This window comes from Populus nigra, chromosome 6 (assembly GCF_951802175.1).
Source record: "Populus nigra chromosome 6, ddPopNigr1.1, whole genome shotgun sequence".
NCBI classification, from domain to species: Eukaryota; Viridiplantae; Streptophyta; class Magnoliopsida; order Malpighiales; family Salicaceae; genus Populus; species Populus nigra.
The window spans coordinates 14,262,317-14,278,280 of NC_084857.1; the positions used below are offsets into that span (position 1 = coordinate 14,262,317).

The window sequence follows — 15,964 nt, forward strand, 5'->3', positions numbered from 1 at the left end:
CTCCACGTTGAAAAGGTTGGCACTATTGTTCCCTGACATGCTGCAAGTTCATAGATGAAGATCAAGGTTGTCAAAAATATTTTTTTGACATGACATGAAATATATAATATAAACTCAGATTGTAAACTTGAATCGTAAAATTACAAGAAAAATATTTTAACTAATTATATACTGATAATTTCAGTTAAGTAGTAAATAATAGTATAACACAATTAAAATAAAAGTGAAATAAACAATACAAATATCCAAACACTTTAAAATACATAATTCAAATAAAAATTAATACATGGTTTAAATAACATAAAAATACAAAAAAAAAGATTGAACAACTATGTTTTATTGATAGAGTTTCAGAATATTTTCTAGATGACAGGTCTTGAAACATATTGCAGGCAACTAGTGAGATGATACAACATTTTAAGGTATGTCACCAACTTAAAAAAAAATTTAACAAAGACCAATACAGTGAACCCGTGACAACTAGAACAAAAACGTACAAAATGACATTAATTTAATCTCATGCCACCTCACCTTCCACTTTTTTTTATGTTAGTAACAAGTCCTAAAAATAGTGTCCAAATATCCCACCAAGCAAGACATGTATTTCAAGTTTTCTGCTAAGATTGAAAATTTGAAATTTGGGCAACGGGAAAAGGGGAGACTGGGGAGAGGGGGCTATATAGTGGAGTGTCAGGGGGCTCGGACAGGGAGGCAGTAAAGTTTTTAACTTTTGCGGGTTAAAACTCGAAATCGGTCAAACTCGTAAAATCGGTCTGATTTTACCGATTTTAACTGAGTTTGACCGATTTCAAGTTTTAACCCGATTTGACACGTTATATACATGTTGACTCATAAAATCGTAAGATTTTAAGAGTCAACTCGTGATTTTGACAACAATGACGGAGACAACAAAAATTTACCCTCCAGCAACTTTTGGAATACTGAGCCTATTTTATTGTTTTTGTTTTATTTATTTTGGCTGTTAATGTTATATAATTTTAATTAATAGGCTAACTCTAATAAATAGATATTTTAGGATTATGCTATTTATATATTTTTTATTCAATTTGTAAGATAATTTTAATGAATTAAATAAAAATCACAAATTAATCCTTCTCTAAACTCTCTCTTCTTCTTGGATTTTCTTTCATTACTTTTAATTCTTGGTTTATTTTTTCCCAGCTTTATTTTATTTATTTATTGTCCTGCATCAATTTTAGTATTAAAGCTACATCAACTTTAGTATTAGAGCATAGGCTTTTAATTATCCTTACAATTAATTAATCTATTACGACTTGTGTTGAACTATAAGTAACTATTGATCTAAACTTGATAAAAACCTTTAGCCTTTCTGTTTACAATTGGAAAAAATAATTTGTTCATCTTCATCATAGATCTAACACTCCTAAACCCTAGACATGTTATGCTCTCAGCCAAATGACCACCATCCACCCTCATACAACCACTAGAGCAAATTGGGCTCCTCTAGCAGTGCCACCATAACAGTCCTCTAGCTAGTGCCTCTAGCATGTTATACTTTCATCCTGCCACTAGCGAAGAACCAATTTCATCCTGCCATTAATGAAGAACCAATCTCATCCAACCACGCTATAACCAATAGACTAGTACATCTACACCACCAGTTAGCCACCCTAACCACCTCCCAACCACCGTAACCATAGTTTCAGTCACTAACAACAAAGCGCTACTATAGACTTTCAACAACCACAATAGATCCTTGTCTTCAGCAGCAACAAAGAAACCAATAAAAAGTCTCTTAAGGAATTTTAATTCACCAATCCAATGTCATCTCCACGTCGTCAGTCTTTGCCATGTCAGCGTTACATAATCTGCAGTGAATTCCAACATATTTCCATTACAATCTAGTCAATAAGCCTGTACAAACTTCTTTTAACCATTAAATATCATTATTCCTAGCATATTTTACACTTGTTGAACAAGAACTAACATTGATAATATTCTTTTATGCTTGACTATAAAAATATATAAAATGTCTTGCAATTTGAGCTACTGTAACTTTTTGGCTTATTGATTCATTTATCTTGAATATTCAATCCTCTTAATTATTTACAGAGTTCGGCTAAATTTATGGGGAAATTTGGAACATTGTGTTTGGACTACTTATGTGCATTTAAAGGACTAACATTGCTTGCGTGCTATTTTCCCCTAATTTAATTTATTATTGCTTAGTCTCTAAGATAAACTGCATGGTTTCCAAGATAAATAAATAATTAAATATTAGTTTTAATTTTATATTGCATTTTACTTACCAATGTCATTTGTGATCTTAATAATAGTTTTAGGAGTAGTATCGCATGTATTTACGGAGTGGTTGTTTAGTAAACAATCTAGAATTCAACAATTGCCATAGGCCCAACCTTTAGTAATGTTCTTAGGAATATTCAAAAGTAATTACAACTTATATGAACTGATATGAACAAAATATCTACATAAATGAATAACCTTTATGGGAGAGTAAAACCCATAGACACTTTACAAATAAAGTTATCTAGTGAGAATGAGCATTTTAATGACAACTATATGAATAATTGAAGAACAACTCCCTGTAGACACTACCAACATGACCACCACTAAGGCCATAATGACTTTGATGACCTTAATAATATTAAGCATTCTAAAAATTATCATGAAAGACTAGTTCACCTTAGGAATCTCCAATATAATCACAATTAGGGTCACCACGACCATGATGACCTTGATGATCGAGTCATAAGACATATCAAGGTAGAAGCCTTGACTTTTAAGGGTCAATTTGACTCATGGATCTTTAATAGTTAGGTCCATAACATGGATAAATTCTTTGACTAGTATGATTTGTCTAAGAATAAGAGATAAGGTTTGCAAAAATAAAACATAGTGGTATTGCTCAACTCTATTGGGAAAGTGTAGAAGAGTCTTTGGCTAAGAGAGGTTAATCTCCTATTACTAATTGGGTTAAGATGAAAACTAAGTTACAAGAGAAATACCTACTTCTTTCTTATAAGAAAAATCTCTCAGACCAATAGAATAACTTCAAGTAAGGAAGTAAGCCTACTAATAAATATATGATATAACTGATGAGTATAGGAAGAGGTGAATGGTTAGGAAGGATGAGATAATGACTCTAAGTAGATTTCTAAAAGACTTGAATGATGACCTAAAAGGAGATTATGCTTAGAGGTGTGTCCACCCTTGATAAAGCTTATACCTTAGTGCAAAACTACGAGTTGGTTATAAAAAGTCAGTGTACGAAATGTAAAGACAACCGTAGTATCCTTTCTAGGTTCTAACCTGGTAATAATAGTTCTTTATTGGGTGCTCCACCCTCTAAACCCAATCCTATTGGTGCTCAGATACCTTGGGAAGACAATGGTAAAGGTATTCTTCATAAAGCATCTAAGATGACCTTAATGATTAAGTGTTTGAAGTATCAAGGTTTTGGTCATGTTTCCTCTAGTTGTCCTAATAAGAATATGTTAATTAAGGATTAAAAGAATATGAGTGAGGAAGATAATTATGATGATAAGGTGTATGAACCTAATCCCGATAATTTTCAAGACCTAGATGTTAAGGAGAATGAGTCCAACCTATTAGGATGTGTTAGATCAATATCTGCCCAGATCAAGAAAAACTTTACAGGATGGGAGACAACAAGGTTAAGTGTAATTAGATGTACCTTAACACAAAGGAATCGAGTATTAAAGGAGAAATGTTATCTTTTACACTTATATTAAATGTGGAGATAAATCCTGCAAGATCATGAGGGTTGTATTAATACAATATCCTTTGGTAGCATATATCATTTAGGTTTAAAGTATATCCCACATCCTAAACCATATAATGTGTCTTGAGTTAACAATACATCCACAACAATCAAGGAGATATATCCTTTTCCCATAAAGATCTTGGATTATCATGATGAAATTTGGTGTGATGTAATTTTTATGGACGTAAGACATATCATTTTAGGTAGGCCTCGGTTATATGATTTGAACATTACCATCTTTGGGCGATCAAATTCATATTCATTTATTTTTTATGGTAAAAAGATTTAACTTTCTAAATTACCACTTAAGCCTAATAATAGTAGCAAGATGAAGGAAAAAGTGAAAAAAAGGGGGCTTAACATAATAAGTCATAAGGAGTTTGACAAGGAGGTTTGTGTAGAGTATGTAGTGTTTGTTTTAGTGGCCAAAGAGGTTGTAGAAAAAATTATTCAAATAAACCACCTAAAGAGGTAAGGAAAGTGTTGAAAGAGTTTCTAGATGTCTTTCATTTTGAGCTACTTGATGTTTTACCTTTTTTATGTGTGACATTCAACACGCCATAAATTTAGTTATTAGTGCCACATTGCCAAACTTTCCTTACTATAGGATGAACCATAATGAACATGCTGAATTATAAAGACAAGTATATGAATTGTTATAAAAGACACTAGAGATTTTGAGCACTTGTGTAGTACCTACCTTTTTAACACTTAAGAAAGATGGACCATGAAGAATGTGTGTAGATAATTAAGTCATCAACAAGATTATAATAAAATATCATTTTCCAATTCCTCAATTGGGTTAGATGTTAGATATGATAGCAGATGCCTAAATTTTCTCTAAGATTAACCTGAATAGTGGGTATCATCATATTAAAATTTTTTCAAGAGATGAATGAAAAATTACATTTAAAACTAAGGATGAATTATATGAGTGGTTAGTCATGTATTTGGCCAAGTACTTTTATAAATGTAATGACACAAGTGCTTAGGCTATTTATGAGAAAAATTATTGGTAATTTATTTTGACGATATATTTATTTATAACAAAACCAAGGACGAACATTTAGATCACCTTATTCAAGTGCTCTTTCTTCAAGGATCAAGTGGTTTTCTTAGGGTTTATAATGTCACATGAGAAAGTCTTTGTTGATCCCTAAAAAATCCAAATGATTGTAGATTGGTTTAAGTATAAGAATATTCATAAGGCTCGTAGTTTTCTTGGGCTTGCGATTTTTTATTATCATTTCATCAAGGAACTTGGCACTATCATATTTTCTATTATGAATTATTTGAAACAAGGTGAGTTTCAATGGAGTAAATGAGCTAATAAGACATTTGATTAAGTTAAGAAGAAGATGAGAGAGGCCCCAATAATACATCTTCCTGACTTTACTAAGGTGTTTGAAGTGGAATATGATATCTTGGGAGTTGGTATAGGTGGAGTGTTTAGTCAAGAACGTCACCCTATAGCTTACTTTAATGAGAAACTTAACGAGGCCAAACAAAAATACTTAATCTATGATAAAGAATTTTATACAGTGGATTAGGCTTTGTGCTATTGGTGTTATTATTTGCTACCATATAAGTTTGTTCTTTACTTCGATCATGGAGCCCTTCACTATCTCAACTCCTAAAAAAAACTCAATCACATGTATGGTTGTTGGGTTTGATATTTGTAAGTCTATTCATTTGTATTGAAACATAAATATAGAATGAAGAATAAGACGACAGATGCTTTAAATCGCTGGGTAACACTATTATCCGTAATGAGTGTTGAAGTTACTAGATTTAAAAGACTAAAAAAGAAGTATGAATCTTGTCTAGAAATTGGAGAAATATGACTTTGAGAGATGAAAGTAACCATGTTGTAGATGGTTATTACTTTTAGGAAAAGTGTTTGTTTCAGGATAATAAGTTTTGTATCGTGAAGACATCAATGCATGATTTTTTGATATGAGAGATTCATGCTGGAGGTCATTCAAGACACTTTATAAGAAATAAAATAATTGAAAAGATGAGACATTAGTTCTTTTGGTCTAACTTGAAAAGAGATATAGTTAAGTTTGTAGGTCAATTTCGAATATGTCAACTAGCTAAGTATAGAAAACATAACATTGGTTTTTACACCCCGTTGCATGTCCTCACTTGCCCTTGACAAGATGTAAGTATGGATTTTATGTTTGGGCTTCCACATAGTACAAAGAAGCATAATTTTATCTTTATGGTTGTTGATCGTTTCTCTAAAATGACCTTATTTTATCCCTTGTACTAAGATCACCGATGCGTTTAGAGTTGCGAAACTCTATTTTGATGAGATTGTCAAGTTGCATGGTCTTCTCAAAACCATAGTCTTAGATAGGGATGTTAGATTTATGACTTATTTCTGGAAAACCCTTCGGCATATGGTGGGAACTACGTTGAAGTTTTCTAGTGTTCACCACCCCCAAAGTGATGGACAAATCAAGGTGGTTAATAAGAGTTCAGGCAACCTTTTGAGATGTCTAGTAAGTGATCATATTAAAAATTAAGATTTGGTTCTTCCTATAACCTAGTTTGCCTATAATAGCTTTATTAATGGGTCGATAGACATGAGTCCCTTTGAAGTTATACGTGGTTACAAGCATGGTAAGCCTTTAGACCTTTTTCTCATGTCTCCTTATGTTAGGGTGTATGTGGGTCAATTAAGTCATTTGTATGTAGAGTTCAAAATTTGCATGTTGAGATCACTAAGCAGATTCAAGTAAGTAATGTACAATATAAACTTTGAGCTGATTTACATAGATGACATAATACATTTAATGTTAGGGACTATGTTATGATACATGTTAGACCCAAACAATATCCTTCAAAAACTAATCGAAAATTTCTTGCACGTAGTGCTGGACCATTCAAAGTGCTATAATAGGTTGGTTCAAATGCTTATGCTATTGATTTACTGCTTGATTTTGACATTAGCTGCACATTTAATATTGAAGATCTAGTTACATATTAGAAACCACATCTTATTACAAATAATCCCTTTGAAATGTCATTTAATTCCTCTTCTGATGATCTTATTGAAACCTCTACCCCTTTCATCTTGACATCAATATAAAATGATATTATTGATGCTATTTTAGATGAACAAGTTGTTTTTACTAAGGATGGTGGAGTTCAATGGTTTATAGTTCGTTGGGTAGGCCAATCTAATTCAGATTACATTTAGATCATTAGAGATACATTGCAGCAGATTGATCAAGATCTCTTAGAGTACCATTAAAGCCGTTTAGAGCTACACTTGACGGGGTCGAGTTTCTCCAACTCCGGGAGAGTTGATGGGGACACCAGACCCATACCATATATTACATGAGTTTATAGACGGAGACGATGAAGGAAGACCCAGACAGTTACTCTTTGCTTAGGAGACCAAACACATTTGAGTCTATTTTATTGTCCTTGTTTTATTTATTTGAGTTATTTATGTTATATATTTTTTAATGATGAGATTTGCCCAATAGCTGAATATTTTAAGTTATGCTACTTATATATTAGTCTTTGAGTTTGTGAAACAGTTTTGATGAATAGAATAAAAATCACATATTCTTCCTCCTCTAAATTCTCTCTTCCTCGTGGCTTTTATTTCCTTGCTTCTTCTTTTTTTTCTTTTCCTAGTTTTATTTTTTTGATTTATTGCCCCGCGTCACCTGCTGTGTCAAACTATCACTATAAAATCTCTGTTTTTTTCTCAAATATTAGCTTTGCATAATGTGTTGCCTGGTTTCGCACTTGAGCTAAATTTTCTAGTGTTTGAATAGAGCTAAAATTCTAATAGAAACTGGCTCTCTTCCTTTCCCTCTACTATTATTTCCTCTTTTTGTTCATTTCTGCTGTATTTGACACAATTTCAATTAAAAACCTGCATAGACAGACCAGTCCATTTAGTACGTACAAAAGCAGTTGATTTTAGTTTAGCGGCGAAAGAAGTGTGCGCCACCACTGAACGAAGGGTTGGACCTTATCGGAGAGAGTTCTACAATGCCGTCAATTGAGTTAGCTCTACATTAATCAAGCAGAATGAGCATAAAATGGACACAGAGCCATTCCAGTTAAAGCATCAGAATGAGATGTGCGAAGATCAGATTTCAACTTCCAGCAGCAAATAACATGTAATTACAAAATTTGCAAGGAATAAGAGAGTTGCAGCATGCAGCAGAGAGAAATGCAGGTACCAGCTGAGCCGGACATGAAAAGGGAACCTTATTATGCTTATACATGTTTCAACATGCAAGACCAGACCGATCGAAACTATAAGATCCCAACCCAGAGTTAGATTACCCCTCTAATATATTGGTACAGAAAAAGATAAGCCAGGTGATCCTTCATCATTGAAGGGAGACGGAGATCATCATATAAACAAGCTTTGATCTATTAGAGAATATTCTGTGGGGTCATAGAACTCATAGTCAAACCTCAGCCCATCATTCAAGTGTATCGGTACGTCTGTGAGAAGACTTGGGTCAAAATATTCCGGAACCTCTATGTTTTGGAGCCCGAGATTCATATAGTAATCACCTGGAACAAAACGTACTTGCAAGTCCTCATCCAAAGGAGTGAAAGGCGGCATTCCCAAATTTATGTTTTTTCTGGAAGATTCCACATCTGTAAGGCATATGATATTCAAGCCTTGATTTTCCATACTAGAAGTGCTTGACACTTGATGATTTGTCGAGTTGGTCTTCGTTTGAAGAGGGATAGAGTCAACTGCATTTGCTGTTGAACTTACATGGCTGGCATTGCTGCCGTAGTCATTACGTGAAGGCTTAATTTTGACAGGGCAACCAATTTCTCTTTCTGTCAAGGAAGGTGCAGAACTGATGGCTCGAGCAGGCTGTGGATAATCAGCTCGTGTAAGCTGCTTCTGACCAGGCATTGGTAGGTGGCTAAACCCATCATTAAAATGAGGTGCAAGGGGATGACCAAATTCCATCTGTGAAATCCTGGGTTTACGAGGATTGGGAGCATCAACTGTTAAGCCTCTTTTGGGTTCTGCCACAGGCGTTGTAACAAGTATCTTTCTATCACCATCGTGGCTTCTGGGATCCACATTGTGAAGAACCAAGCTACTGACAGAAAATCCATAGCACCCATTTGAAACATCAGTTGGCTGCAAATTGATTGAATTCTGAGAGCCAAAACTTCCAGCAGAATCACTCAAAGGTGAGTCCGACTGCTTTATCATACCAACGGGATTGTTAAAATCGTTTCCTTTCTGCAATCTACTCAAATACAGACGGTATTTCTGCATGGAAGAAAGCCTTTCCAGTGAGAAAGACGGTACTGCTCAAAAATCAAGAAAGCTCATAAAACATATTGAGTTTAAAAATGACAGAAGACGTTAATATTCCTCCATTGATTTTCTTAACTCATACCTGCAAATGGCTAGCGACATTTTCCCTTGTCAAACGCGGCACATTCATCAAGTCAAGTATTTTCTTTGGACCAACTTCTGCCAAACAGACATTACTTGTCATTGCTCTGTAGAAGCATGACAAAGATGTGGCTATATCATTGAAAACCACATACAGACAATTCAATGCTATCAAGTTTTAATAAATTATATGAACATTCATAATTCCTGAAGTGATCCAATCACCAAATTTCTGAAATGAAACTTCGAATAAATACTTACTATCAAATCCTATCTGATTTACTGCTTTGACAAATTTCTGATGAAGTTCTACAGACCAAACTACTCTAGCTTTCTTTGCAGAAGTATTATCACCAATGTCTTTTTCATCGTGCTTGCTTTCGATATCTTTTCTTTTCTTTATCAAAGTAAGGTCTTCTCCACAGAGAAAATGCCCATCCTCATATTGATCTGATCCATTTCTACTCATTTGAAAACTTTCGATCCCTTCGAGAATTTCAATATCTCTTACCTCGTGTATTTTCTTTCTGAATACATGCTGCCATATATTCCGGAGTTCTTTCATTCGTATAGGCTTAAGAAGATAATCACAAGCTCCATGTTGGACACCTTTCATCACCCTGCTCGTCTCTCCGTCAACAGACATCACTGTTAGGTGACAAGCACATCTGGTCAGAAGCCGAAGCAACATCCCATTATATATACAGTGCATGAAAGGCATGCATACATGTATACATAAAATATAAAAGACTGGCTTTGAAATGAAATTCCTTAAGTAAAAGAAAGGAACCGACTAATTACGGGAAGATCCATCTCCAGTCCAACATGCTCTAACAGTTTGAAACCATCCATGTCAGGCATGTAGACGTCACTGATTACAATGTCATATCCACCTTTCCTCTCACGGAGCAGGTTCAAAGCATCTCTTGCCAAACCGCAGGTGGTCACTAAACAAAGCATTCCAAATGAAAATGTGAAACACTCCACATATGGTCAAAAGCCAAGAATCTTGCTATAGAATGATATTTTCACGGAACAAGATAATACTGCGAGGATATGAACTACTAAAAAAGTAAGAAGAACATCATGATGTTAAAGGCATAAAAAACATAAACCACGTTGACTTTAAGTGCTTAAGAACTTATAGGGAATTGCATTAATGAAGCATATCCTTCTAGATAGAATGAAAATGCCAGGGCACATTAATGCTAGCATATAAAATGATTAGCTCAGCTTAGCATGTGTTTGGAACTGCAATGGAGGTGCTTTTCCACCCACTACACTTCCATTAAGTTTTTGGTAAGGGAAAAAAACAAAAGAAAAAGCAGCCACGGAAGTAGTTTACATGGCCTGAAATCAAAATTCGGAAATCGATGCTTATTAGTTCTGTGGTGAAACAAAATTTATTTTGTTAAATATCCTTAAAAATCTTGTAATTTCATACATTTTATATCTATTAATATTTGTGTTAATCGAATCATGATTTTGTCTTTATCATTATTTGGGTCTTCAACACCAGAATCACTTTAAACAGCAAATATAATTGGCAACAACATTTGCTACAATGATAGCTATGACCGGAACCATCAACACATAAAAGCCAACAACGTTGCCAGACAGACAGATTATTCAATCTCATCACACTTGAGATTACTACAGCTGAGGTAATTAAATACCCTCAGAAGATAAAAATTAAACAAGTTGAGATGAGCTATAATTCCTTGCCAAGTCGGTGCCGTTTCAATAGGTTTGGTGATACATTAACATTCCATCAAGAATCCAACACATTAATTCCTACCATTAACTGCTCCTTATAGTGCTACATATTGAAGAAGTTCGATGAAATACGTTGTAGCAGATCAAAATGATTGTAGTTCCTAATCATGCTGTCTCATAAAGTAAACAAATCTGCACTAACCATCAATCATACTTGTAAGTTATCATCATCTAATGCCTAGAATAATAAAACTCCGTGGAGTTCAGACTCAACTTTTTGGAAGATATAATCATTGTCTCTGTGTATCATACTTTCATTAGTTTAGTTGGCAAGTGGAGCAAACATCAATAAACCTTCTAATTACTCTAACCAGCTGCAAAAAAGAAAAAGGACAAATCTGTAAAGAGTAGCACAACATCATTGATGAACTTGCATATTTCTGTTCAAAAAAGTAATTCCAGAGTTGAAATCTTGAAATCAAGAGAAGCAACAGATCACAGAAGAAGTGTGAGGATAAAAAAACTTTTTTTTTCTTTTTTTTCAATAAGGAGAATAAAAGCACTTCCTAATCGACTCAAAGACAACTTTTAGCCTTTTATAGACTTTTAAGTCAAAATCCCACAAGTGAGCCAACCCCTTGCAATTACTCCACATTTTCAATGACAAATGAGCCAGTCTACAGAGATGAAATTCACACATTCTAAATTTGCAACTTGAAATGCTTTCACTTAACAAATTGCTTCTGATTAGATTAGTTGAGGTGACATGAAGAATTCCTGGAAACAATTTACCCCAGAAATGCTCAAAAACAATAGAATAACCTTCCGTGCACAATTTAGCATGATCCCTTTAGTGGCATGTCACTTGCTCAACTAAAAAAACCAAAAAAAATTGCGAATTCTCCATGGACTAGCTTATAACAAAGAAAGTAAGATATCCCTTGAAAGAAAACACCAAATAACAGGAAATTAAGAAACATGGAGTAGAAGTCACCATCTAACAGAAATGAAACCATGGGAGGCAAAAATAAAACCCAGTTCACAAACAAACAGCAGTTTTTAAGTGAAAAAGAAACCGCAAGAAGCAACTAAGAAGAGCAGTACTAGCAAGAAACCGAGGTGGAAAACAGTTAATAACCTTCATAAGAGCATCTCTTGAGCATCTTTTCAAGGATTTTTAACCAGGTGGGATCATCATCGACAACGAGAACACGGAGACCAGCAGGAAACGAATCATTCCGGGGAGAGGAGAAACCATTCTCCATCATGGCAGAGACGGAAAAGGAGACGGAGAGACAGAGTCAGTGCTATGAATGAGTGTGAGAATTAAGAGAGTAGAGTGGTAGCAGTCCTCAAGGAGAGAAACCTGTCTGGGTTTTTAAAGTGAAAACTGGGTTTGTTTGTTTGTTTGGGTTTTAAGAAGAGACAGAGAGAGACAGAGAGACATGCACTGTTGAGAAAGTTAACGAAAAAGAAAGCACCCAACAGAATATTGTCTTTGGCGCCGGTTTAGGTTTCAGCTTAACGGTTCCTGCTGAGTTCTTTGCCACCTCAAGTTGCCTCCCTCCCTCCCTCCCTCCCTAAGCACTCAACAGGTTCTCCACGAGAGAAATTATGAGGCATGATTGGCAGGAATTTATTATAAAAATAATTCATAAATTTCATATTTTTGTGGAGTATTGTTCTCGTATATTGGGTCATTTCTTAACATGCAAAATTATTTTATGAATAACTTCATTGTTAAGGAGAAATTAATTAAATGAAACACTTTTCTGATCTTTCGGCTTGACTTTGATCATTCATGGCAATAAAAGATGGAGGAAATTATGTTCATTTTGCAGCTCAAAACGGAGAAAAGATTGGAATTAGCTGTGAGAAATCTAACGTAGAATTCACTTTTTAGTAAAGATATATAGAACCTGAGGTGGAATTATTAAAGAATGTTTGAATGGAAAAATAAGCATCTCAGGGGATTTTAAAAGTTAATCCAATTTGATTAATGATAATCTTCATTCCAGTGATATTTGTTTTTTTTTTTTTTTGCATGGATTCTGAACCAATAATTAAATTATATTCTTAATGAAATAATTAAGGGAAAGACTAATGTTGAGTTAAGGACAACGCATGGTCGTTTAGAATTATGTTCCAAATAGTATTTTTTAAAAAAATTATTATTTTTATTTTAAATTATTATTTTTATATTTTTTTTGTTTTTTTAATGATAATCTTCACTCCAGTGATATTTGTTTTTTTTTTTTTTTTTGCATGGATTCTGAACCAATAATTAAATTATATTCTTAATGAAATAATTAAGGGAAAGACTAATGTTGAGTTAAGGACAACGCATGGTCGTTTAGAATTATGTTCCAAATAGTATTTTTTAAAAAATATTATTTTTATTTTAAATTATTATTTTTATATGTTTTTTTATTATTTTAATGTGCTATATTAAAAATAATTTTTAAAAATAAAAAAATATTATTTTAATATATTCATAAAATATTGGTGGAATTAAATTAAATTAAAATAGTAAAAAAATAGTATTTTTAATAAGATGAAGTGATGTTAATAAATTAAATTGGTGGAATCCTTCAGTAATTTCGATATTGGTGGAATCCACCAATAATTTCGATATTGATGGAGAGATTAATTGGATTGAATTAATGGCTAATCACTTTTTTTTCTTGTAATCTATTCTTATTGATGGAAAACATTACCAGTGGGCATGTGTATTTATGATCTGTTTTTAACCCCAAGTGTTAAACCCTAGCTAGAATTCCCTCAACTTATATATTAAGCTCAATTGTTTATATATCTCTATAAATATAATTAAATCCAATTTATTTATATAATCCTCCTTATTTTATTAATATTTTTATTTAAATTTATTTAAATGCTCTTAAATAAGAAACAACCGACCTGATATATATAAAAATAATTAGAAAAAAACTATATTAAACTTAAGTTTCTCACAAAAAAAAGTTTTGCATTAATTTATATAAAAGTATATGCTAAAAAACAAATTAGAAAATGATCTAAAATATAAAAACAAATTGAGAACCATTAAGCTTATAAAAATATATTAAAGACCAGACCTAAAATATAAACACAAGCCAAGTTCATCTCTCTCTCTCTCTCTCTCTCTCTCTCTCTCTCTCTCTCTCTCTCTCTCACACACACACACACACACACACACTGAAAGGGAAAGAACTCTATATTAAATTATCAATGGTGGGAGAATGGAAACCTATGGAATATGGATTCTCAATAATTCTAATAAATTAAAACATCCTTATGTGCATACATGCATGGTTGTGTAAGGTTCTGTAATATTTTAGTCCAAAGGGTACACAATCATATGACCCAGCAAGAACCAGAAGTGTTGGAGCTCAACGAGCTGCATTCAACAAGCTTTAACCATGCAAATTCCAATGACTAAGTGGCACCAACTCCTCCTCTCAATGTCAAGCTGGAAATCTCTCATCTTTCGAGCTAGTTCTGGCTGCTGTCACGCATGTATTGGGTCGTTTTTTCCACGCTTTGATGATGTGTTGAGCTTGAAAACCTAGCTAGAAGTGGGAATCCAACGTAATCTCTACCTAGCTCTAGCTATGAGATCAAAGTTTTTTCAGCGCACCAGTTTTGCTCACGTCTTTTTCTTCTATCTCCTGCGTTGTTTGTGATGGTGGAACGCACAGCACTCAACGCAACGGGATTTATAAGCCTTCCACAGAGTAATTGAGCTTCTTTCTGCTGATGGTTTTCTCCAAGTAATGTAAACAAATACCAACATGACATGCAGGCTCGTGACCTAAGCACTCTCACGTAAAAGGAAAACGTTTCAAGAGCTCACTAACCGTTGATTCGCATGATTAATTTCTTATTGTAGCTGGATATATAGAATGATGCTCAATCGTTCATGGTGTGATTGTGATGTGAAAGGAATTAATGGCAATCGGTATCTTAATCTAGAGCTAGATGTCGTTGATTGAGGCCACGATAGCAACTTACGAAAAGCAAGAGATTTTGAGGCCACAATTAGTAGTGCCATTTGCTCCAAACTTGGTGCTGATAAAAAGAGGGCATCTCATCATTAATTAATCACCGTTTTAGGACCAATAATCAATCACTTAAGCCCTCTAATTAGCAATTAGAAGTTGATCACCAGCCACTTGCGCTTTTCTTCAAGCTGAAACACATACCAAAGTACTGATTTGCAAGTACATCTCGAACCCCATTAGTGGGTCTAACGTCTTTTCTTTTAACCATAGACCAATCTTAGAGTAATTTGCTGGTTATTCTCTTAGGTTAATGATTTTATATGGATGATTAAGAAAGCTCTCGACAATCAATGCTTAATTAAAGATTAATTACCTTTTGAGAGTGGGGTAGGAAAGGATTTGAAAAGGAAGAGGAAAACTCTAAAAGGAAATGCCCACTACCAATTACTTTATTTGAGAGAGAATTATATACTAAAAAAGAGGGTAAGCAACAAATAGGGAATTTCTCTTAAGTGGGGTGTTGCTTTTTATTTGTTTAATTAAAAGTTTAGAATATAACTCTCCCCTTAATTCCCTCCTATGATGCTTAAATCTTATATCTTTTTATTCTTTGAACTTTATGCATTCATTATTTAATTTTCTCACTATCTAATCTTCTAATTACCTGCTGGGAGATGCTAAATAAATAATGGAATGAACAATGTGTTCGAGAATATGCCCTGATCTAGTTTTTGACGCGGCTAATAAAGTGCCTAAGCATGGTTTTTATTCTAGTAGTTTGGTAGTTTCTGTTTTCAAGTGTGTTTTACTTAAAAAAAAAATATCAAATTGTATTTTTTAGTGTTTTTTTTAATAATTTTGATGTATTAATATTAAAAAATTTTAAAAATTATCATGTACCATAATATCAAACACAATATCCTATATAAATATACCTCTAGTTTTTTGCAATATTGCGGGATTTTTGTGGCACCATTGTCATTGTAAGTTTTTGGTTTTACAAGTTCATGTAAAACTAAAGCAACCTATGCAACCTCGTGATGCTAAATA

General features: G+C 33.6%; 1 protein-coding gene across 4 annotated transcripts; it reads right to left on the bottom strand.

Annotated features, from left to right (window-relative positions):
• Positions 1–7,869: 7,869 nt before the first annotated feature.
• On the bottom strand, positions 7,870–12,474 carry LOC133696613 (two-component response regulator ARR11). Of its 4 annotated transcripts, none has more exons than XM_062118840.1 (5): positions 12,052–12,474; positions 9,992–10,144; positions 9,459–9,845; positions 9,199–9,275; positions 7,870–9,068 (listed from the first exon to the last, which is right to left on the bottom strand). In XM_062118840.1, exons 1-5 carry the CDS (start codon positions 12,179–12,181, stop codon positions 8,175–8,177), a joined length of 1,641 nt encoding a protein of 546 aa, XP_061974824.1. In that variant the 5' UTR covers positions 12,182–12,474; the 3' UTR covers positions 7,870–8,174. The 4 variants fall into 4 exon arrangements, with proteins under 4 accessions (XP_061974824.1, XP_061974825.1, XP_061974826.1 ...); XM_062118841.1 differs by having other exon boundaries at positions 9,992–11,287; positions 12,052–12,186; XM_062118842.1 differs by having other exon boundaries at positions 9,992–11,105; positions 12,052–12,176.
• Positions 12,475–15,964: the final 3,490 nt, after the last annotated feature.

Coding starts and splice junctions, on each gene's coding strand:
- LOC133696613 (XM_062118840.1), bottom strand. CDS start 12,181: ATGATGGAGAATGGTTTCTCCTCTCCCCGGAATGATTCGTTTCCTGCT. Junction 10,145..12,051: donor CAAGAGATGCTCTTATGAAG/GTTATTAACTGT, acceptor TGCTTTGTTTAG/TGACCACCTGCGGTTTGGCA. Junction 9,069..9,198: donor ATGTCGCTAGCCATTTGCAG/GTATGAGTTAAG, acceptor TCTTCCATGCAG/AAATACCGTCTGTATTTGAG.